The 24,947-nt window shown below is 38.4% G+C and overlaps 1 protein-coding gene across 1 annotated transcript in view; it reads left to right on the top strand.

The window, feature by feature from the left end:
- LOC126481149 (dynein regulatory complex subunit 4) overlaps positions 1-24,947 on the top strand; it is a 141,795-nt gene that overhangs the window by 85,272 nt on the left and 31,576 nt on the right. The window contains exon 9 of the mRNA XM_050104711.1: positions 22,926-23,012. Coding sequence (XP_049960668.1) covers positions 22,926-23,012 — 87 coding nt within the window. The remainder of the gene's footprint in view (positions 1-22,925; positions 23,013-24,947) is intronic.

Here is a 24,947-nt window from a genome sequence, read left to right on the forward strand (position 1 = left end):
ATTCTTCATTCCTATAACCCCCCCCCCCCCCCCCCCCAGGTGTCCATTTCCTCAAGTCCCTGCCCTCCACATGCCTATTCTTTACCCTGCTTCCACTTCAGTACTACACACACCTTCTGCCCTGAGGATGGATGCACTTACAAAGTCCATTCCTCTTTGCTACTTCTCTCCTCGCTCTTCCCCCTCCCCTTTCTCCCCCCTCCCTCCCCTCCAGCATAGCTTCTTGGTGTTGTACTTAGCAGTCCTATCCTGTCCCCGTCACATCTCTGCACACTCCTAAAGACAACACTAGCAGATTTCACCACTGCTATTCAATTATCCCTCCACCTCCCTGCCCTATGGCTCTTCCTTACATTCAGTGTACACCCCAGCTAGATTGCTGCTCATGTCAGATGCAGTCACAGTCAGGTCTTAACACCCAGAGACAGTGGCCATGTATGTGTGAGTTTTTGTTGTGTGAATGTGTGGGAGTTTTCCATATCTGATGAAGGATTTTGTTCGAAAGTTGAAATATTTCTAGCATTCTTTTTCATTGTGCCTGTCAGTGTCTCAGTGCCCAGTCTGTGTGGTGAGGAGCAATCTATCCTTTCCATACTGCTGTTATTCCATCCTGGACTTTTCAGTGTTTGCATGGGAAATGATGTGCACATAGAATAAGAAAAGTTTCTTTTTACTGTCGGGTGTCACCCTACTGTTTACAATGATAACTAGTTTTATTCAGTATTGGAACATATTCAGATCATAGAAACCAGTAATTTTCAACTTCTGTGTGCATTATCACAATTAAAGTGGTGTCTCATGGATGCTGAAAATGACTTGTTGCTCTGCAACTACTATATTCTGAACTGTTCTGAAATTGTGTGAAACTGGTAAATAGTGGACAATTTTATATTGTAATAAAAGATTTTTCATAATTCTGTTGCTGTTCATTTCTCATCTTGACAGTATGTCAAGCTTTTATGAAATGAAAGCAGGCTTTTCACATCTGTACCATGCAGAAACAGTTTTATTCCCGACTGACAACAGCCAGGCCTTCTACTTCTTACAGTAATCTCACAGGTGTAAGTGGAACAGCGACACTCATTTAAAGGAATGGAAATTCCACTCAAGTAAAACTGAATAGATCCAACTTTTAAATTTGGCTGTGTATTAGTAACAAAACAAATTTTGTGAAAGCTTATTGTTTCTGATGTGTTGGTAAATGTGCCAACACCTTGTAGATAGAGGAGGCCGAAAAGGAAGCTATCTAACGCAGACGGGCGTGAATTCTGGAACAGGATAAGTATTGAATGCTAATAAGAAAAGTATGCAGCTCCTCGAATACTTAACTTTATTCTATCCTTGTGGTACATCGCTCTTGATAATACAGATAAGACTATCTTCAGATACGGTTAATGGCGCCTTGCTAGGTCGTAGCCATGGACTTAGCTGAAGGCTATTCTAACTGTCTCTCGGCAAATGAGAGAAGGCTTCGTCAGTGTAGTCGCTAGCAAAGTCGTCGTACAACTGGGGCGAGTGCTATTCCGTATCTCGAGACCTGCCTTGTGGTGGCGCTCGGTCTGCGATCACACAGTGGCGACACGCGGGTCCGACATGTACTAAATGGACCGCGGCCGATTTAAGCTACCACCTAGCAAGTGTGGTGTCTGGCGGTGACACCACAGTTTCCATTTAAAATATTTGGTAAATGCTTCTGTGATGTTGATGACGTTTGTTTTGTGGGGCGCTCTACTGCATGGTCATCAGCACTCATACAAACTCCCAAGTTTTTCAGAGTCCAATTGTTTTCACAGTCCAATCTAGCCACTGTCACGAATGATGAGGATGATGACGAAATGATGAGGACAACATGAACACCCAGTCCCCGGGCAGAGAAAATCCGCAACCCGGCTGGGAATTGAACCCGGGACCCTATGATCCATAGGTAGCAACTCTAGCCACTAGACCACGAGCTGCGGGGGGGGAGGGGGGGGGGGGGGGGGGAAGCTTCTGTGGTGATATGGAAGGATTCAGGATACTGTGAGAAATAACCTCCTCCATGTCTCCATGTCTTGAAGATAATTCAAATGATAATGGTGATGTTCCCAAGGTACCATGAAATATATTTATTTTTAAGTATTACACATTTTCATCGTGCTTCTCACTTGTTTCCTTGGGAGGTTTGCTGACTTCATCTCATATGGGAAGATAATCTTCAAAATGAATAAAATCATCAATAAATTAATGATTACACTTTTATATTAATCAGATCTTCAAGAATTATTTTTATCTTTCCAGTTTCTGTTTGGAAATTGGTATTGTGAAACTTCCTGGCAGATTAAAATTGTGTGCCCGACCGAGACTCGAACTCGGGACCTTTGCCTTATGCGGGCACGTGCTCTACCATCTGAGCTACCGAAGCACGACTCATGCCTGGTACTCACAGCTTTACTTCTGCCAGTATCTCGTCTCCTACATTCCAAACTTTACAGAAGCTCTCCTGCGAACCTTGCACAACTAGCACTCCTGAAAGAAAGGATATAGCAGAGACATGGCTTAGCCACAGCCTGGGGGATGTTTCCAGAATGAGATTTTCACTAGCTGAGTGTGTGCTGATATGAAACTTCCTGGCAGATTAAAACTGTGTGCCCGACTGAGACTCGAATTCGAAACCTTTGCCTTTCGTGGGCAAGTGCTCTACCATCTGAGCTACCGAAGCATGACTCACGCCCGGTACTCACAGCTTTACTTCTGCCAGTATCTTGTCTCCTACCTTCCAAACTTTACAGAAGCTCTCCTGCGAACCTTGCAGAACTAGCACTCCTGAAAGAAAGGATGTAGTGGAGACATGGCTTAGCCACAGCCTGGGGGATGTTTCCAGAATGTGATTTTCACTCTGCAGCGGAGTGTGCGCTGATATGAAACTTCCTGGTGGATTAAAACTGTGTGCCCGACCAAGACTCGAAGTCGGGACCTTTGCCTTTCGCGGGCAAGTGCTCTACCATCTGAGCTACCAAAGCACGACTCACGCCTGGTACTCACAGCTTTACTTCTGCCAGTATCTCGTCTCCTACCTTCCAAACTTTACAAAAGCTCTCCTGCGAACCTTGCAGAACTAGCACTCCTGAAAGAAAGGATATAGCAGAGACGTGGCTTAGCCACAGCCTGGGGGATGTTTCCAGAATGAGATTTTCACTCTGCAGCGGAGTGTGCGCTGATGTGAAACTTCCTGGCAGATTAAAACTGTGTGCTGGACCGAGACTCGAACTCGGGACCTTTGCCTTTCGCGGGAAAATCTGCCAGGAAGTTTCATATCAGCGCATACTCCGCTGCAGAGTGAAAATCTCATTCTGTAAACATCCCCTAGGCTGTGGCTAAGCCATGTCTCTGCAATATCCTTTTTTTCAGGAGTGCTAGTTCTGCAAGGTTTTGCAGGAGAGCTTCCGTTATGTTTGGAAGGTTGGAGACGAGGTACTGGCAGAAGTAAAGCTGTGAGGACAGGGCGTGAGTTGTGCATGGGTAGCTCTGTTGGTAGAGCACATGCCCGCGAAAGACAAAGGTCCCGAGTTCAAGTCTCAGTCCGGCACACAGTTTTAATCTGCCAGGAAGTTTCATATCAGCGCATACTCCGCTGCAGAGTGAATATTTCATTCTGGAATTGGTATTGTGTTTATAATGATAAGATAGTGTTAGGAAAAAACTGAAACCTTATAATTTGTGCTTTCATCTTTCTGTTGGCTGTATTTAGTCATTGCACTATGAATGTCCCCACTAACCTTTTTTTGTTTTGGGATTTTCTGTAAACTGGTTAAGAACTTTACTCAAGATTGGTTTGCATGAAGTCAACTGAAATTTATCCTTCCTAATTAGCACATTTCAAACAGGCAGTGTGTCATTTAATTTTTTCTGAACATGTTTATTTCCTTACTCAACAAGCAATTTTGGAGAGAACATCCTAAATCTCTGTTAAAATGTTTTTGCATCATTCTCTTCAATGTTTTTCAGATTGATTTTTCTTTCTACCCCTCCACAGTTTTGGTAGCAACTTCCTATTCCATATGATATATTTCATTAAAATGATATGTAATGTAAGGCATGTTTCTCAAGCAAGCCATTGTACAGGGTTTTTATAAATGAATATTGTTGTTGTAACACTTTATAATATTAATTATATTAAACTTACAGTCATAAATGATATGTCAAATGAAAGAGCAAGTAAAACAGTTTCACCAAGAACCTTATAAATGTTCAACGTGAGCACCATTTGTCACATGGCACACATCAAGTATATAGCTGAGTTCTTCCCAAACATTGATCAGTGTGTCTTCAGTGATTGTAGCAACAGCTGCTTCAATCCAGTTTCTTAATTCAGGGAGGTCTGCTGGTAGCAGAGGCACGTACACATGATCCTTGATGAAGCCCCAAAGGAAAAAAATCGCATGGCGTTAGGTTGGGTGAGTATGGAGGCCATGCAAAGCAAGCCCTGTCAGTGGGCCCCTTGCGGCCTATCCACCGCTTGGGTACAGTGAAGTTCAACCAATCACATACTTTGCCATGCCAGTCGTCACATTGAACATTTATAAGGTTCTTGGTAAAACTGTTTTAGTTGCTCTTTCATTTGACATATCATTTATAACTGTAAGTTTAATGTAATGAGTATTATAAAGTGTTAAAACCCTGATATTCATTTATAAACACCCTGTATAATTTGAACTGCACTATGAATAGTAGGACCTTCCGTTTCTGTTGATCAGTATGAATTGCAGTCTGAATGATTCACATTAAATATCTATAAATAGGGTGATTCATTTTCCTTTGCCTTCATGGTTTCAGTACTGGTACTGTTATACTGAAAATTCCTTTATATTTTGTATAAGGCTTGTCAAGAGAGTTTTGCAATGGAAAATGAACAGTGTATAGAGTTATTCTGGTCAAATTTGTGCATACTACATGCTAAATTTTTGGCATAATTTGCTGTGTGAATGAAGTGATCTCATTAAATTTTCAAATTACCAAACACTGGTCTCCCTAGGATCATCTGGTAATCCCTTAGTGTCATGTCAATTATGTGTAACTGAAATAAACAGTTATTTACTGTGCATGGTCAGGTATGTGGATGAGACCGTTCGTCTTAGAGAAAGATGTGTCAGTCACATTAGGCTGATGACAAGTACAGTTTTACTTTCTGGTGTGATTGTTTGGCCTTACTTAAGCTGTTTACTAAGCAGCCTTGGCCTCTCATATGCAACAGAAGATGAAATTGATGTGAATATCACAGGCACAAAATCTACTGTGGATACTATGCAAATAACACATTTTTTAGTATGTTACGTGTAAATGAGACAAAAATTTCCACAGGAACAGGAGAAATCTTTATATTTTCCCAAAGCAGTCCAAAAACGTAGAAGGCTGATTTTCAATCTTGGCTGAAGAAGCTCACTTGCTTGACTTTTTTATGGTGAGAGGTGTTACCTTAGTTTTTCCACAGGTTATTGAAGCATAACACATGTATTTGTCTCGCATTTCTATTGTTTGGATAATTTTTTTGTACTGAGAACAAGCACATTACAGCAAGTAGAGTGATTACGTGGAGTGTTGGGTAAAGCAAGCAAGCAGGTGTGCAGTTATAATGCTATGTCATTTGCATGTTAGTGAATTGTTCCATTGCTTACATTTATTGTTCTAGAATCGAAAGAAGTATGAAATGCCCTCACATGTGCTTCTTTATCAACAATTTATAGACTAAAATTTGAATGGCCCTGGTAGGGCCTGTTTTCAAAATCATAATGGCCATTGGAAGGCGAAGGGTGTTGTCCACATCTGACATGGCCTACAAGAAAATGTGGATGTCAGTCACGTATGACTGGCACAGCAGGCGAAAGATTTACGGAACCAAAATCTAGGAAAGACTTTCTTCTTGTCTGTTTTCTTTCTTTACATACTGTTTTGTACTGACTCATCAGATATATGAAAATTAGATGAAACAACATTTAAATTTGTCATGTTCTTACATTTTAGTAGCATCTGCTTTTTAGCTGATTTGGGAGTAACATTATGCTGATAAAAATAGTCCCATGATATAATCTGAAGAGCCAAAGAAACTGGTACACCTGCCTAATATTGTATAGGTCACTGTGAGCATGCAGAAGTGTTGCAACATGACGTGGCATGGACTCAATTAATGTCTGAAGTGATTCTGGAGGGAACTGACACCGTGAATCCTGCAGGGCTTTCCATAAATCCATGAGTATGATGGGGTGGAGATCTCTTTTGAACAGCACTTTGCAAGGCATCTAGATGTGCTCAATGACGTTCATATCTGGGGAGTTTGGTGGCCAACGGAAGTGTTTAAACTGAGAAGAGAGTTCCTGGAGCTACTCTGTAGCAACTCTGGATGTGAGGGATGTTGCATTGCCCTGCTGGAATTGCCTTAGTCCATCAGAATGAACAATGGACAAAAATGGATGCAGGTGATCAGAAGGATGCTTACTACGTGTCACCTATCAAAGTCATATCTAGATGTATTAGGGTCCCCATATCACTGCAACTGCACATGCCCCACACCATTACAGAGCTTCCACCAGCTTGAACAGTCCCCTGATGACATGCAAGATCCATGGATTCGTGAGGTTGTATCCATACCCATACACGTCCATCCACTTGATACAATTTGAAACAAGACTCGTCCAACAAGGCAATAAGTTCTCAGTCATCAACAGCCCAATGTCGGTGTTGATGGTCCCAGGCGAGGCATAGCTTTGTGCCATGCAGTGATCGAGGGTACACAAGTAGGCCTTCAGCTCTGAAAGCCCATATCGATGAGGCTTCATTGAACGGTTCACATGCTGACACTTGTTGATGGCCAGCATTGAAATCTGCAGAAATTTTGCAGAAGGGTTACACTTCTGTCACATTGAATGATTCTCTTCAGGTGTCATTAGTCCTGTTCTTGCAGAATCTTTTTCTGGCCATATCGATGTCAGAGATTTGATGTTTCACTGGATTCCTGATATTCATGGTACACACTCATGAAATGGTCGTATGGGAAAATCACCGCTTCATCGCCACCTCGGAGATGCTGTGTCCCATCTCTCATGCACCAACTATAACATGACGTTCAAGCTCACTTAAATCTTGATAACCTGCCATTGTAGCAGCAGTAACTGATCTATCAACTGTGTCAGGCATTGCCAACCACAGTGCCATATTCTGGCTATTTACATATCTCTGTATTGCATGCCTATACCAGTTTTTTGGCACTTGTTATTACAATTACTTTTCTCATTTTTGTTTGGAGAAAACAGCTTGTAATTATGGAGTAAGAATGAAAAATTTTGTGAAGAAGTGTCTGCATAACTAATGATTATTACTGCTGTATTGATGTCAAGTTGACAGCTCATCACTGTCACCTGTGATTTAGGTTCTCTTGTGTAGCTCTTGGCAGTTACTACTTTGTGATTATTGCATTGCTGGTAATAGTTGTAAGTGCGGTCACAGTTATACATTTCAGTGTAATATCCAGCATATCACTGGAGCTGTTGTTTATATTTATGTGCAGTTCCTAGCACTCTTTGAAATAAGTGATGAACACAAAATGAACTGATCTACGCAGTGTGTTATTGTGAAACTTGGAGAATCACTCAGGAGAGGGAGAGAGGATCATATGCATATGTTTGTTTCTCACACTTCACCTCTGGAATGGTCACACTTTATTCAGCATAGTGTGTTTCTGGTAATGGGTTACTTGCATAGCTAATACTCAGAAGCAGTTAATCTAGTCAAAACATTATCCAAACACTGATAGTAATTCCCAGTATTTTCACTGATCTTTTTGGGATTTAGTGACATTGAAGAACAAGACTTGCAGTGTAAATATTGCTTTTGCAGCCAGGGCAAAAGCACAGGTGAATCCATTTAGTACATTCCATTTAAAACATTAAGCTAATGCAGTTCAAACATCAATGCAGGGAAGTGAATGAACAGATGAAAATCAGTAGATATTCTACTCTACCCCCCCCCCCCCCTCCACCAATGAACCATGGACCTTGCCATTGGTGGAGAGGCTTGCGTGCCTCAGCGATACCGATAGCCGTACCGTAGGTGCAACCACAACGGAGGGGTATCTGTTGAGAGGCCAGACAAATGTATGGTTCCTGAAGAGGGGCAGCAGCCTTTTCAGCAGTTGCAGGGGAAACAGTCTGGATGATTGACTGATCTGGCCTTGTAACACTAACCAAAACGGCCTTGCTGTGCTGGTACTGCGAACAGCTGAAAGCAAGGGGAAACTACAGCCGTAATTTCTCCTGAGGGCATTCAGCTTTACTGTATGGTTAAATGATGATGGCATCCTCTTGGGTAAAATATTCCAGAGGTAAAATAGTCCCCCATTTGGATCTCCAGGTGGGGACTACTCAATAGGATGTTGTTATCAGGAGAAAGAAAACTGGCGTTCTACGGATTGGAGCATGGAATGTCAGATCCCTTAATCGGGCGGGTAGGTTAGAAAATTTAAAAAGGGAAATGGTTAGGTTAAAGTTAGATGTAGTGGGAATTAGTGAAGTTCAGTGGCAGGAGGAACAAGACTTTTGGTCAGGTGAATACAGGGTTATAAATACAAAATCAAATAGGGGTAACGCAATAGTAGGTTTAATAATGAATAAAAAAATAGGAGTGCAGGTAAGCTACTAGCAACAGCATAGTGAATGCATTATTGAGTACAAGTTTATATGCCAACTAGCTCTGCAGATGACGAAGAAATTAATGAAATCAGGGTGTATACGATCCGGGAGATCTGGGAAAAACCCGGGAATTTTTTCATCCGGGAGAAAACCGGGAAGAACCCGGGGTTTTTTAAAATTCCAGGAATTTTTCATTAGTTTAGTTTTCTGATGGATTTTCATAATTTGGACTGGTAAGAACCAATATTCTAACAAAGGATATTACTGTATGCCGGTACTGCAGAATAATACTGCAGAAATATTATTGAGGAAAAAACCTTGTTTCACAGAGTGACTAGCATCCAGCGCATGTTGGTCTATCGATTATTCATATGATTCCCTGTTGGTTTTTGAACACATTTTGAGTTGATTTCTGAATGAATCATAAGCTGATGTTTGAATGTGTGCATAGCGTACGTGTTGTCTCCCCGGGGAATCCCCATCTCATCTAGAAGTAAACTTCCCTGCAGACAAAACAGGATGGGGCCATAGGAGCTGAGCGGAATAAAGCTGACTAGGTGAATGCCAGTGTTTGATTGTGTGGTTGACTGGGTTTGCAAATGATCAGCATTGTTATAATTACTAGTGAAAGCCATGGATTCAGACTACCATAGTGGAAATAAACAACTAACAGGAATAACAGGTAAGAAAGATTACTTGTTATCTTCTCGGTGTATCCAAGAAAATGAAATTTTGATAGAAAGTTTTTGGCCAGACCGCTACACTAGTAAGGACCAGTTGTACTGTCCCCAGCCAGCTGACCTCAAGTTCTATTCTGGGAGTAGCGCGGAAAAGGCGTTGTGCGACACGTAATAACGCCTAACCAGAGAACAAATGCAGGGTAACTAAACCGGTGATTGTAGCAGGGTTAGTGAAGTTAACAGGAGAATGAATTTTGACACAGGCAGGAATAGTTACAGGATTACCGATGACAAGATTGTTTGTTAGAATAAGGAAGGAGAAGATGAGAAGCTGGAGTGTATGAATGAAATGTGAAACTATTTCCTAACATAAAGCTTTTTGCTTGTAGTAGACCTAATAGGCATTTCATTGTGGTTCTTTGTGAATTATATTCTGTCGTGTCGTAAAAATGACCATTTTCTCCCAAACAGTCTCGTTTATTTCAGGTGTATTACAACTGCTGCAATATTAGACACGCCTATTTCATTTTATCTAGCAGACAGTGACAAAATACACGTAACCAGCTCCAGAAACAACACCAGTCTTGGATACTGTTTATATTAACAGCTTTTTCAGTGTTAGACAACATTTCGTTTTTTCCATGTAGCAAAAGGTTTGATAAACTTCGATGAGGTAATAGATTCTTTCGCAGAAAGGAAAGCACGCCATAAAGGTTGCAGATTTTCTGAGGAGATCTCTTGTTCTCCTGGTTACAAATAATCCCAGCCAGTAATAATTGTCGGGGGCAAAATTCAGTGACGTGCGATAGACGAATGCTGTGTGAAATGGCGTGTCACTGCACTTTGGCACACTAAAGACCATGTAATATGTCTTACATTTCCTCGAAGACACGTGTTTTATGTATCAGACTCTGCAGAAAGATACGCGCTACTTTTTTTGAAAAGTCGATTAAATTTTTAGCGTCCTACTTCAAAGGCTAGTATTGCCCTGGTTCGGAAATATCGTAGATCCTTGACAGTGGACTCTTGAGTTGTAGTGGGTAGTCTCTACATGACCCATGATTACGTTTAGTGATTTTGCTGTTTCCTCTTCGTTTATTGCTGTAATGTGACAAAATAAAATATGAACCGTGACTTATATTAAAAGAAACACACATTAATGCAATGGCTTAGCATAAAAGAGAAATAACTAATGTAGGAATGTTATTAACAGTGTAATATGTTGTTTAATTTAGACCGACGTGTATTAGGACTCAGTAAACTAGCTCAGTTCTCAGGGTAGTTACGTAATCGTTGATACTTAATTGTCTTTTTCTTATTTATTCAACACTAGAGAATATTTGCCAAGTCTGTTTGATGTACACTACTGTAATACATGACGTAATGTCGTGGTTTCGTCTCGATTCCCCAATATAAGATAACAAGAGTAGAATCTACAAATGAAATCGTATAATGGAACTGAAATCCTGTGACCAGACCTTTTTTGCCTGGGATGTTATCTTGTGATATATAGAAAATCTGTAAGTAAAATTGCTAAATTACTAGTAGCTGCATCCGGCCTCGTGGGATCTGAAATAAAGTTAATTGTCCTAACCGACAGCACGTCTCGTAGATGAGCTAAAAGAAAAATAAGATGTTCTAAGATGACGCCTAACAATGAAAATTCTTTGTTAAGGCCCATATCTACTTAAGACAATAAAGGTATCAGATTTACAATAGATTGACCACATACACAAATTCTTTTGACAAAATAACCATTATATTTTTCGTGTTTCAAGTACAACTTACATTATCAGCTGGTACAGTAAGATGAGCTTTACACAAGAATGTCCTCTTAGGTCCGAATCCAAGCAGGTAAGATAAGCGAATGAGAAAGGAAAGATATTTCATGCATAGAAATGCAAGAGTCCATGGAATAACATGTCCATTTTAGTTCTATCTCTTCTTCTTTGGCGTACTTGTCGATTATTTATAAAATTTGTCATAATATTTAGTTTACTTTTTTTAATCCAAGTCCACTCAGGACAAACAGTACATTGCTCTCACGTCAAATGAAAACAAAATGAATTTTTGTGGCCGGGTGCTATAAAGTGAATTAAAATACAGTCACATTATTACGGAAGGCTAAAATACGTTATTAGTTTCTGATTTTTCTTTATTTCCACCTTTCTAACAGCTGATCATTAGTCGCCTTGCAGAACAATGAAGTTATTTTTGCCGGTTTGCTAAAGAAATTAGGCTTTTATTGCTCTTTTTTCTGCTGAGGCAATTCATTTGTTTGAAACGAAGTGTTTAATTCCACACTACTGGCTGATTTCAACTGTTCGCTGCATTTCAAATGCACATTTTCATCTTCTAGCACATATGGCATTATGTCATGATAAAGAACCAAACACGAGATAATATAGTACTGGTATTCCAAGAAAATTTACATCCAAATTTGCACTTTAAGCCGAATTATGCATTTTAGTATGATTCATGAAATTCTGATGCTCTTGGAGTATCCTCTCATGTCTTGTTTATTTTATGACATAATGTAAGATCCTTTAATGTCTTACACCTACGATCATACGGGCTACCTGCATCATCGTAACTGCGTAAGTGCGGTGACACCTGTTATCTGGCACTCTCTGGCAACTGATGAAACTTATTTCTAACAGGTCGCCGGGAAATATTGAGAATGGTGGTTCGAAAAGCGTTACTTTCAAAGTAAATTACCTTCTACACAAGATAAACTATGTGCGAGAATGTATGATCATCTGAAGAATTTCTAGCCCAGATGACCAGACATTTATGTCGTTATTAAAAATTTACTGGCACATTTGTGTGATGTATCTTAAAGTGTAACATGCACAAAAAGATCAACATTATATATGAAAGATTAAATTCTCATGCAGCCGATCAATCTTTGAGACCAGTATTACATGTGAAAGCTTTGCTTTTCTTGTAGCAACACTATGTATATTAATGTAAACCATTAACTTTTCCTATTTGTGTGGTCGCACTACCCAACAGTGGTGTTGCTTTTGGCTGACTACATCATGTGTCCTATGCTCTGAATATCCACCGTCAGTGACTGGCAAGATCAGTTGACATGAGCTATGACTGGCGCACGGCAATCTCGATTTCAATGCTTCGGAAAGTAACATGTGGTGTTTGGTGGAATTCGAATTTATACTTCATAATACGAAAATATGCAGCGTACATGTTGCTGCACATCACAGATCTTTCCAAAACTTATTTCTTCCCCTATTTATAAGACCATAATGAATCAACGGATTGATAAGTTTTACAGTTCCGAGGAAAAGTATACCATCACTTAACACAGGAAAAGTGTATTTTCACCCGGGAGAAAGTGTATTTTTAACCGGGAAATCCGGGAATTTTTTTTCCTCGTCCGTGTATACACCCTGGATATGTATGATGAGATAAAAGAAATTATTCAGATAGTGAAGGGAGACAAAAATTTAATAGTCATGGGTGACTGGAATTCGATAGAAGGAAAAGGGAGAGAAGGAAATGTAGTAGGTGAATATGGATTGGGGATAAGAAATGAAAGAGGAAGTCGCCTGGTAGAATTTGGCACAGAACATAAGTTAATCATAGCTAACACTTGGTTCAAGAATAATGAAAGAAGGTTGTATACATGGAAGAAGCCTGGAGATACTAGAAAGTATTAGATAAATTATATAATGGTAAGACAAAGATTTAGGAACCAGATTTTAAATTGTAAGACATATCCAGGGGCAGATGCGGACTCTGACCCTATTGGTTATGAACAGTAGATAAAAACTGAAGAAACTGCAAAAAGGTGGGAATTTAAGGAGGTGGGACCTGGATAAACTGACTAAACCAGAGGTTGAACAGAGTTTCAGGGAGAGCATAAGGGAACAATTGACAGGAATGGGGGAAAGAAATACAGTAAAAGAAGAATGGGTAGCTTTGAGGGATGAAGTAGTGAAGGCAGCAGAGGATCAAACAGGTAAAAAGACGAGGGCTAGTAGAAATCCTTGAGTAACAGAAGAAATATTGAATTTAATTGATGAAAGGAGGAAATATAAAAAAAAATGCAGTAAATGAAGCAGGAAAAAATGAATACAAACGTCTCAAAAATGACATTGACAGGAAGTGCAAAATGGCTAAGCAAGGATGGCTAGAGAACAAATGTAAGGATGTAGAGGCTTATCTCACTAGGAGTAAGATAGATACTGCTACAGGAAAATTAAAAGGACCTTGGAGAAAAGAGAACCACTTGTATAAATATCAAGAGCTCAGATGGAAACCCAGTTCTAAGCAAAGAAGGGAAAGCAGAAAGGTGGAAGGAGTATATAGAGGGTCTATACAGCGGTGATGTACTTGAAGGCAATATTATGGAAATGAAAGAGGATGTAGATGAAGATGAAATTGGATATATGATACTGCGTGAAGAGTTTGGCAGAGTGCTGAAAGACCTGAGTAGAAACAAGGCCCAGAGAGTACACAACATTCCATTAGAACTACTGATAGCCTTGGGAGAGCCAGCCCTGACAAAACTGGTGAGCAAGATGTATGAGGCAGGCGAAATACCCTCAGACTTCAAGAAGAATATAATAATTTCAATCCCAAAGAAAGCAGGCGTTGACAGATGTGAAAATTACTGAACTGTCAGTTTAATAAGTCACAGCTGCAAAATACTAATGCAAATTCTTTACAGACGAGTGGAAAAACAGGTAGAAGCCGACCTCGGGGAAGACCAGTTTGGATTCCGTAGAAATACTGGAACACGTGAGGCAATACTGACCCTACGACTTATCGTAGGAAATAGGATAAGGAAAGGCAAACCTACATTTCTAGCATTTGTAGACTTAGAGAAAGCTTTTGACATTGTTGACTGGAATACTCTCTTTCAAATTCTGAAGGTGGCAGGGGTAAAATACAGGGAGCAAAAGGCTATTTACAATTTGTACAGTAACCAGATGGCATTAATAAGAGTCGAGGGACATGAAAGGGAAGCAGTGGTTGGGAAGGGAGTGAGACAGGGCTGTAGCCTCTCCCCAATGTTATTCAATCTGTATATTGAGCAAGCAGTAAAGGAAACAAAAGAAAAATTCGGAGTAGGTATTAAAATCCATGGAGAAGAAATAAAAACTTTGAGGTTCATCGATGACATTGTAATTCTGTCAGAGACAGCAAAGGACTTGAAAGAGCAGTTGAATGGAATGGACAGTGTCTTGAAAGGAGGATATAAGATGAACATCAACAAAAGCAGAACAAAGATAATGGAATGTTGTCAAATTAAGTTGGGTGATTCTGAGGGAATTAGATTAGGAAATGAGACACTTAAAGTAGTAAAGGAGTTTTACTATTTGGGGAGAAAAATAACTGATGATGGTCAAAGTAAAGAGGATATAAAATGTAGACTGGCAATGGCAAGGAAAGCGTTTGTGAAGAAGAGAAATTTGTTAACATCGAGTATAGATTTAAGTGTCAGGAAGTCGTTTCTGAAAGTATTTGTATGGGGTGTAGCCATGTATGGAAGTGAAACATGGACAATAAATAGTTTAGACAAGAAGAGAATAGAAGCTTTCGAAATGTGGTGCTACGGAAGAACGCTGAAGATTAGGTGGGTAGATTACATATCTAATGAGGAGATATTGAATAGAATTGGGAAGAATAGGAGTTTGTGGCACAACTTGACTAGAAGAAGGGATCGGTTGGTAGGACATGTTGTGAGGCATCAAGGGATCACCAATTTAGTATTGGAGGGCAGCGTGGATCGCAGAGGGAGACCAAGAGATGAATACACTAAGCAGATTCAGAAGGATGTAAGTTGCAGTAGGTACTGGGAGATGAAGAAGCTTGCACAGGATAGAGTAGCATGGAGTAGTTGTGGTAGAGTGCATCAAACCAGTCTCAGGACCACAACAACAACAACAACAACAACATGCTACTCCACTCAGAACATAAACTGAAAAATCAGGGGAAGTGAACAGATACATACAGTATAATGTAAGTTAAAATATTATTTAAGAGGAAACAAAATTTAATAGCAGTACTAAAGGGTTTGCCTTATAATGGTGGTCAAATACTACAATATAAAATCCAGATCAATTAGATTTAGATAATAAAGAATATAATGTGTGACTGCATCATTACTGATGACTCAGAATACTAAGAGCAAACTTATGGGAAGATGTGAAACTTAGCTCCTTCTTGAATATGTACCTCAGGACTGTAATTCTGCTTTTGACAAGATAGATTGTAACAGTCTTCTGACTGCACTTTCACAGCTAATCAGACTTCAGATATGATAAATTTTACTATTATTCAGATAATGTTCCACCATGCTTTCCATGTAGATCTTGTATGTAGTTATAGTCTGTATGGAGATGTAAATGGTGAATGGTATCAATACTGTTAAGTTTGTAATAAATTTCGGTTCAAAATTTTACTGATATTAGAATTTATTTATGACCCCCATTTGGGTTGTCTATGCTCCTTATTTTGAGCATCCCAAGACCATGAATATTTTAGTCCTTCACTGTTCGCCTGAAGGTTACCTGTGTTCTGGCCAGCTATGTGGAGTTTAATGGTCCTCCCTCTGTCCCCACCCAAGAGGGGTACCTTATGTAGGGGCTTGTGAGTTACAAGCTTGCTCCGCACTTCACCACTGAAAATAAATCAGAAAAAAAAATTTCTTGCACTTTATGCATCATTGTAAGATCCTGTATGGTACCTTGGTTCCAGATAAGCCATTTTTTTTGTCAACTAGAAGAAAGAAGAAGCTCAACTCTGATCAGTACTTGTTTATTTGGGCCAAGTAGGCAATAATGATTGTAAGATAAAAATTGTAGTTGATTGTGTGCTGTATTATAGACACTAAATTTGACCTTGAATCTATAAATTGTTTTATTTTTATAATAATCATGACTGTGAACCCAAAAAAATACTACACATTGATCTTGCCAAAAGCTGAGAAGTGATTTTTCTTGGTGTTGCAGCTTGCAGGGGTACTCTGGGATGTACACAGTGTCTCTGGTAGCCCCTGTGAGTGTTAACAGTGTGAAATAGTGTTGGAAAACTGCATTTGTGTATTGACCTAAGCTTGGACATTCTAGGGACTTTGCCGAGCCCACTGGGCATTCCAGCAAAGAAAAGAAAGAAAAATAATGACAGTTAAGACTTAACATTTTGTTGATGACATCATTAACCCTCAAGCGGGTGCACCAATGTGCCAACCACAAATAACATTGTGTTGTGCCATTCCATCATTGTTTTACCATTGTAGTTCCATACCTATTACTTAATAATTTCTACAGCTAACAAAGTGGTAAGTTATGTTGTCATATGTGCAAGTGAGCAGCAGTAATGTAAAACATACAGTGACCTATACGAGAAAAAATTTACGATCAGTTCAGGAAAATTACCCAAATTCTGAATTAGCAGCACAATTCCACTATGAAGCAGTTGTCTACAAGATAATTAATAATCAAATAAGTGTTTGACAGGGGTTTGGTGCAAATATGCTGTTCAATTCTCTAATAGGGTCATTAGTGTTGGGTAACAATTGCACTTGGCAACATACTAATACAATGAAACTGTATTTTATTATTGTTTTAGTTAAACAGTGATTTAGTTCATATAATACTAGTCTTTTAATTGTAATTTAATTTAACTAAGATTAGACTGATTTTGCTCATGTATGTTTACCTTGGTAACATAAAGACAGTTGCTCTTTACATGTGTGCAAAGTGTGCTGCACACCTGCTCATGTTATGAAAATCATCATGCCTGCTGGAGGGCTAAAGAATGAACATAAGCTCTCATTGTACAAGAAAGCTAAAGGAAACCTGCTGTGTTCCTTTCAAAGAAACCATGCCAGCATTCACTATTAAGTTATTTGAAAAACCTAAATTATATATCTGACAGGAATTTGTACTATGCTTTCCCAAATGCAAGTCTGATTTCTTAAGCATTCTGCCGTCTCACTCAGTTTAAATTGTACATAACTATTGAGAAACTGTGATATCACAAGTGTGACACTATCTTATAGCAGCAAGAGAGAGCATTATTTAATTTAGAGGTAAGATTGTAACCAAGAACTGAAAACTGTACTGCCCATGGTGATTACATGTCTTCTCCCCTGTCATTAAGAAAGCAAAAAGGGTGCACTATGCATGAAATATGTAACAATCCCAAATAAGCCACATGTTTTGGAGCCTTAATAAATGTAAAATGAAGAGTGACACAAATAGGATTGTGAAGTGACAGCTGTGGAAGAATTGATGACACTTTGGAATCAGGGGTTTATTTCTAAACTGTGGCAGCAAGCATGGAAACTAATAATTAACAATAATGTGTAGATGCATTTAGGTATTTTACTCCTATAGGCACCTTGTGCAGTATTCGCAGACATTAGTTTCAAACACACAACTGTTTATGAGATTTAGGAAGAAATAGTTAAACTGCTATGGTATATGGCAGTAATCCTTTTGTATGTGATGGTATTTCTAGTAGAGTATTAAAATCATCATCCAATGTACTCATTAAGATTGTTTTGTAATCAACTGGTGACACAAGAGTCATCTGAAAGAATGAAATATGCAGAAGTAACAACCTTTATTAAAAGAAGATCAATTTTTAATTACAGACCCATTTTTACTCCTGTGAGCCTTTTGAAAAGGAAATTATAAAGGTGGTGTACAGCCACTTTCATTTCTGGTGAACATTTGCCATCCAATGTCATATTCTGGGTTCTATGATTTAAATAGGCTTCAAGCAAGTTGTATATATTTGTAGATCCTGTGTACGATTGTATCTTCATTAGTAGTAGCTGATATACAGTTTCAAACAAATTTCAGAAATCAACTGTTTGCAAGATTTTTTTTTTCTGAATCATGCTGATTTTTTGGGAGAAACTTGTTTTCCTTGAAGAACATCAAAATTTTATACATTAAATGTGATCTTGGATTCAGGAACATATGGACATCTGCGATATTGGTCCATAATTCTGTGTATCAGATCTTTACCCCATTTTTGTAAATAGGAGTAACCTGTACTCCTTTCCAGTCACACAGGCCAATTCACAATGCTAGAGGTTCACTGAAAACAAAAGCTAGGAGGCTAATTCGGCAACATATTCAATGTGAAATCAAACTGGGATTCCATGAGGATCTGATGTCTTATTCATATTAAATACAGTTAATTATTTTTTATTTCAAAGGCGCTGAAATCAATATCTTTTATTTGTAAATCAATATGGCGACCAAACATGTGTACGGTACTGTTTTACTCAAATTTAATTACATGGAAAAGCATAAACACATGAGAGGCAAAGTAAATACAACAGACAACACACTTAAATGACCAATGGAGCCTTATGCTCTGGCCCATGTAGTCATTAGTTCTAACAGGAGGTGCAGCCAGCAGGCTGCACACAACTGTTGTTATACTGGCATGCCAGGTGGCTTCTATTGGTCAAATCAAGCACAAACTTTGTGCACGAGCTATGAAGTGGAGCACACATAGATTTGTTTGTTGCAACAGGTAATATCCTCACTGGCAAATATATTTTTAAATGTGAAATTTAATATTTCTGCTCTCTGTCTGTTGTCTTCTGTTTCAACACCAGACAGATCTGCAAAAGATTGAATGGAAAGTCTGGATCAGTTCATTGACCCTGTGTATGACCAGAATTTCCTAGGATTTTCTGATAAATCTATCATGAGGTTCTGACTGTGATCTGATGCTGTTTGAGCTATGTTCGGTGTGGCTATAGAGGGAGACAGTTCTGCAAAACTAATGCACAAGAAAGGAAACAGACTAGACATAAAAACCTATTTTCTTATCACTCCCTTTCCATAAGATACAGAATATTCAATAGTTGGCTGCTTAAAAAAGTACCCATTCTAGAATACTGCTCAAGTGTATGCAATTATATGGTATAAATAAAATAGAAAGAAACATTCCACATGGGAAAAATATATTAAAAACAAAGATTCCATGACTTACCAAATGGGAAAGCGCTGGTAGACAGACACAATAAAAAACGCACACACAGAATTTCAAGCTTTCGCAACCAATGGTTGCTTTGTCAAGAAAGAGGGAAGGAGAGGGAAAGACGAAAGGATGTGCGTTTTAAGGGAGTGGGTAAGGAGTCATTCCAATCCCAGGAGCGGAAAGACTTACCTTAGGGGGAAAAAAGGACAGGTATACACTCGCACACACACACATATCCATCCACACATATACAGACACAAGCAGCAAATGAGGATAGTCCCTTTCATTGTGTGATCTGTGTGACCTGTTCACCTTCATCCTAACTGTTACTGTGTAACAATTATTGGTGTATTCATGTAAATATTAATGAAACAGATGTAAAGAAAAAGTTTTGTTTTATGGTTGGGAGAGCTCCAATTTTTGTCAAAGGTTTTATGGTAGTTATATTGAGTTCATGTTTTATGTTTTCAAGCACAATAGGAGTAGAGCTGGTGTATGATTCCTATTTGTAAATAAGAGACTTGGGAAAACCAACCTCCTTACCACCTTGTTTTACTTTTTGTCACTGCTTCTTCGCAATTTGGCCTTCTTTATACTTGCAGCAGTTCATACTACCTTTTCAAGAGATCATTAATTTGATGAACTTAATAAGGTTGTGTAGTGGAGTGTCCCACAGTCAGTTATTTGATCTTTTGTTGCTGTATAAATTGCACTGTGTTAATTGTACTCTGTGTGCACTTCTTTGGAGTAATCCTCCCCTTTTGGTAGTAAATCCATTTCTAAGATGTGTATTTTGAAGTCTTGCTAACCACTAAATAACTGCAGGTCTTTTGATAGATTTAGAACTCTGTGGTGTATTTTAAATACAAGGGTAAATCTTTCTGCTACCTTTGTATTGCCGGTAGTCATTTTGTCATATTAACTTACTTATGTTGTTCTTGTCTAATTTGCAAATCTTCATGTCAATGTGAAACATCTTTGGCAACATGTGGGCAGGCATTATCCTGCAGCAGAATTGTGGACTTGATGGCATGCTTCAGTTTTTGCGAAGTTAATTGTGGCACCATGTTTGAGAAAGTCAATGAGCGTTAGGCCTTCACAGTCAAAGGAAGAGATCATAAAGACTTTTGCCAGAGCTGGCAGGACCATTGTTTCAACTATGCTGCAAAAGTTTTGCTGGGAAGCCTGTGCCTTTCCCCATGCGATTTCCGTATTTTTGGAGCCCTAAAGAAAGACACTTGTGGCCATTGATTTGCTTTGGATAAAGAGGTGCATGCCTGGGTACAATCATGGCTCTGTAGGCAACTGCAAACATTTTTCCTTGAAGGAATTGACCATCTTGTCTGACAGTGAGATCAATTTATTACCAGTGGTGACAGTTACTTATGAAATAATAAAGAGTTTTTTTCACGTCTTGTTTTCATTCGACTGCCCTTTTTACATCTTAGTATTTTATGAAGTGCACAATCTTCCCTTTCTGAACATTGAAAGTGAGTTGTCAGACTTTACACCAATTGTAAATCTTATCAAGATCTGACTGGATATTTGTCCTGCTTTTTCCAGACAGCATTTCACTATAGACAACTGCATCATCTGCATACAAGTGTCATCATAATCAACTGCAACTGTGTTGCCAGAATAAGATTGTGTTACCAAATAGCTAATGCATCCTGTATGTAGTGTTAGATTGCAGTCCAGGTATTATTTCTGTTAGTCTGGTTCTTAATAGCAACATCAGTGAGGTACCAGACATGCCACTCAAAAGATTTTGAATAGACACAAACTTTTTTGATAAAAATATTTTAATTTTGTCTTCAAAATATTCCTCTTGTAGGTTGTTAAACTATGGGAGCTTGTTAAATAATATCAAACCTTTTTTATAATAGCTTTTTTTTTTTAAGGTGGTTACACTTTCATATTGTGTCTCTTGCCCTTTTCAGCTGACAAGTTACTATGCCACAGATTCAAAATATCTCATGGTTACTTATGAGAAGTTGAAATCAGTCATGATATTATTTGTGTGATGTGAGGCTGAGAACTAAAATGCGAATTTTGCTGTGTTCCCCTTAGGCAATAGGCCTTGTCTATGTAACTTTATTTTTCCTGTTGTTGTAGCTATTTACGTTGCTGCACAAAACATGTAATTAATTTAAGTAGGTACCAAGGATATAATGTTAAGTATTTGTTGCAGAACTTCACAAGATTTTCTACAGTTCATTCCATGATGAAGACTTACTGTCCTTTTCTGTAGCAGTTTATTTTTATTTAGGTGTATGCTGCACTGCCCAGCAGTTCTATAATAGTTAGGAAAAAAATGAATTGTCACATAGTAATTAGTATTTAATGTTTGACTATGGTATCTTGAACATATTTTTAACAGATTTAAGGGAGATGAAAACCCCTACCAATTTTCCTCCTGTGCAAAATTAAAGTGTTTTACCAAACAAAGATTTTTTTGTGAGTTCCCACCAAAAAAAATTAGTGTCATCACTGTTTGTAGCTGATATACTGCAAATTTTATTTATTGTAAATGATCTTCTACAGTTCAAAAGTAACAATTACAATACTAGAAGGAAAATGACATTCATTACTCCACATTAATGTTGTTTTTAGCACAAAAGGGGCGCACAGTGCTGCAACTAAAACTTTTGATCACTTACCCAATGATATAAAATGTCTGACAGACAGCAAAGTAAAATTTGTAAATTCAATGAAATAGTTTCTCCTTGACAACTCCTACTGGAATTCCTATTATTGTTATGAGTAAAAGGTGGTGGGTAGGAATTACTAATCCACATCTGTACATGTTTATTAAAAGAAAGCACTAATGAATGTTCAGCATTTTGCCATATTTACAAATTAATTTGCAGTGTGAATGTAAAATGAGTCATTCCACATGATTATGATTTATCATGCAAAATGATCCATGGAACATGCAACTACTTATTATTTGTGTGTGAGAGTCACTTGTTTCCACTGTCTTTAATTAAAGTTTACAAACTTCCTCACTTGGTGGTTGATGGTGGTAGCATATCAACTCAACTAGGTTTAATTTATGCAAAGGATCTGGAATACAAAGCTGACTCACTCCATGGCACTGGTAACTCTCTTGTCATGGTTGTTTGCTTTTAGTGGATATTTTTGTGCTATTGAATGCTTGTGACGGCTTCAGAGTGACTCTTTTTCCATTGCAAAAAATACTAGACAGTTAACCAACTTCACTTTGTAACACTTTATATTGTTTCACACAAAATTTGTTACTATCTACATATTAATAATTAGCTTTAAACATGTGTCTGTCTTTTTTAATTTAAACATTAAACACATATTTTACTATTTTAATATGCATTTTTTCTCCATTTTATGGATATATTATTGCGGTTTCCTCGTTGTAAATTAATACAAAGTCTTCAATCAGCAGACATTAGTGCTGCAACTCATTGTGAAATGAGAAAAACTGTTTTTAAGTGTTGTGAAAGCAAAACATAAAAAAATGTGCCATTATCATTTTAATTTCATGTGTACCATGCTGATGTTAGTTAATCATGATTCAGCTTAGTGTAGTTAAAATCTTGGCAAAAAAGAATAATCGTATTTTCTAATATTTCAGATTTGCAAAGCACGTTTAAAACTGTGCCTTAAGGAGTTAGAAGATCTCAAGTGGGAGAATGAAGTACTCAAGCTTCGATTTGATAAGGTTAGTATTATTTCAGTATATCAAATGTCGCTTACCTAAGGTAAAGTGCAGGCTGATTATATGTTCTACTTGTTTATTGTCACCTTCATCACAATGATGTTTGTTAGAAACAATTACATATAAAAACAAATCTGTACCACAAACATGGATAAATAATTAAAATATATCTAGCCATGTCTAAAATGCAATAATGAAAGAAGATACATGCATTGAAGGGAGTAAATGTAACAATTCAGTGAAGCATTCAGGTGTCAAGTAATGGACCACACAAAACAACCCCTGCCTGCACTAGGGTCACCTCATTGGTGTTCTTCCATTGCTGCCTCTCCTTCCTCCAGGAATCTTCTTCCATTCCTTTCACTTCTCCCTTTCCTCATATTTTCCTTCCTCCCCTCACCACTCCATCAGGGACAACCATTACCTCATTCAGGCTATAGCACTGCAAAAATATAGCCCTGCATGTATATTTACTAATTTGTTACCTCCAAAGAAAGGCATTATCTGACAGCTTAGCTATGAGGTGAGTCTTCTTTTGTTCTTTTCTATCTCTCAACTATATCTTGAGAGCTTATCCATGCTCCTTGAATGGCATATATTCTGTCCAGGAATTTTTAATGTCACATTGATGTTGCCATTGTGTAGTCCACATGACCTATTCACCTTCATCCTAACTGTTACTGTGTAGCAATTATTGGTGTATTCATGTAAAAATTAATGAAGCAGCTGTAGAAAAATAACAGCTTCATTTTACAGTTTCTTTATGTCTTTCATTCATTGTTGCTGTCTAAAAAATGCAGAATAAAGGTAACCACTCACCATTTAACAAAAATTCTGAGCAAGTGACAGGGATTTGAATAACACTGAAAATGTCTCTAAGCTTCCAGACAATGCCCTTCCTTAAAGTAACTGACATATAAAAGCTTTACTACACTGACATGGGGCAACAGCCTGAGTGTTGCTATATTTATTAAGTCACTAGCTACACTCCACAATTAAACAATTATTTACAAAGTATAAAGAAATGTTAATGACAAACTTACTATCCACACTCTTTCATAGACATTACCTCTTGGAGGTACTGAGCTGTGAGCCACATGCAGCCCTGAAAACCGTGCAAAATCAGTGGGAGGGGTGGTTGAGAAGAGGGGGGTGGGGGGGGGGGGGAGACAACACATGAAATTTTGAGCTGATGGGAGAAGCTGGCCGAATACATGTCACTCACAACTCACTCGTTTATTAAGGAAGACAGTTTTATGCTAATGAGTAGCGAATTACAAAATGTGCCAGGACATGGAATAAGAAAACTTCAAGACTGTTTGGGACATGCCTAGCATGGGAAAGATTATAATCATTTTGGTGTGTATGGAGGGCCAGAAATCTACTGTAATACCTCTCTATAAGCAGCATTTTGGAACTTCTTGTTCTTTGAATATATGTAGAGATTTTTGGTTCTAGATACACACGAGCAGCCAACATAGAGCTGTCCATGTGAAAAACATAGTGTGCATAGAGGAATACCTGCCATTTTTAACATTTATCCTTGTCTCTTATTTATAGTAACCAAGAAGGCCCCTTGCAAAGGGAACCAAGTGTTTGAACCAGAATGGCAAGTTTGTTGGGATGATAGGCTCCACCAGTGATGAAAGTGGCATGCACAATATGCCTTCTCAGCTCCATTATGTGTAACCTGATGCCACTGCACAATCTTAGTGCATCCAGATTACACACCAGTATGACAGGCACACCCATCTTCATGTCCAACTTGAGGGACAGCACCCCCAAGAGCTCTGATGAGCTTAGAAACTCTACAGGATATGTAGTAGCATGATCCTTTGTCATCAGTGTGTCAATTGATGTGTAGCTGATGGCCTCACCAGGTACTTGATCAAAAATTTTTTTTTCCCACCAATACATTAATGGATGCCAATATTGCTC

Source organism: Schistocerca serialis, chromosome 5 (genome assembly GCF_023864345.2).
Source record: "Schistocerca serialis cubense isolate TAMUIC-IGC-003099 chromosome 5, iqSchSeri2.2, whole genome shotgun sequence".
Taxonomy (NCBI): Eukaryota; Metazoa; Arthropoda; class Insecta; order Orthoptera; family Acrididae; genus Schistocerca; species Schistocerca serialis.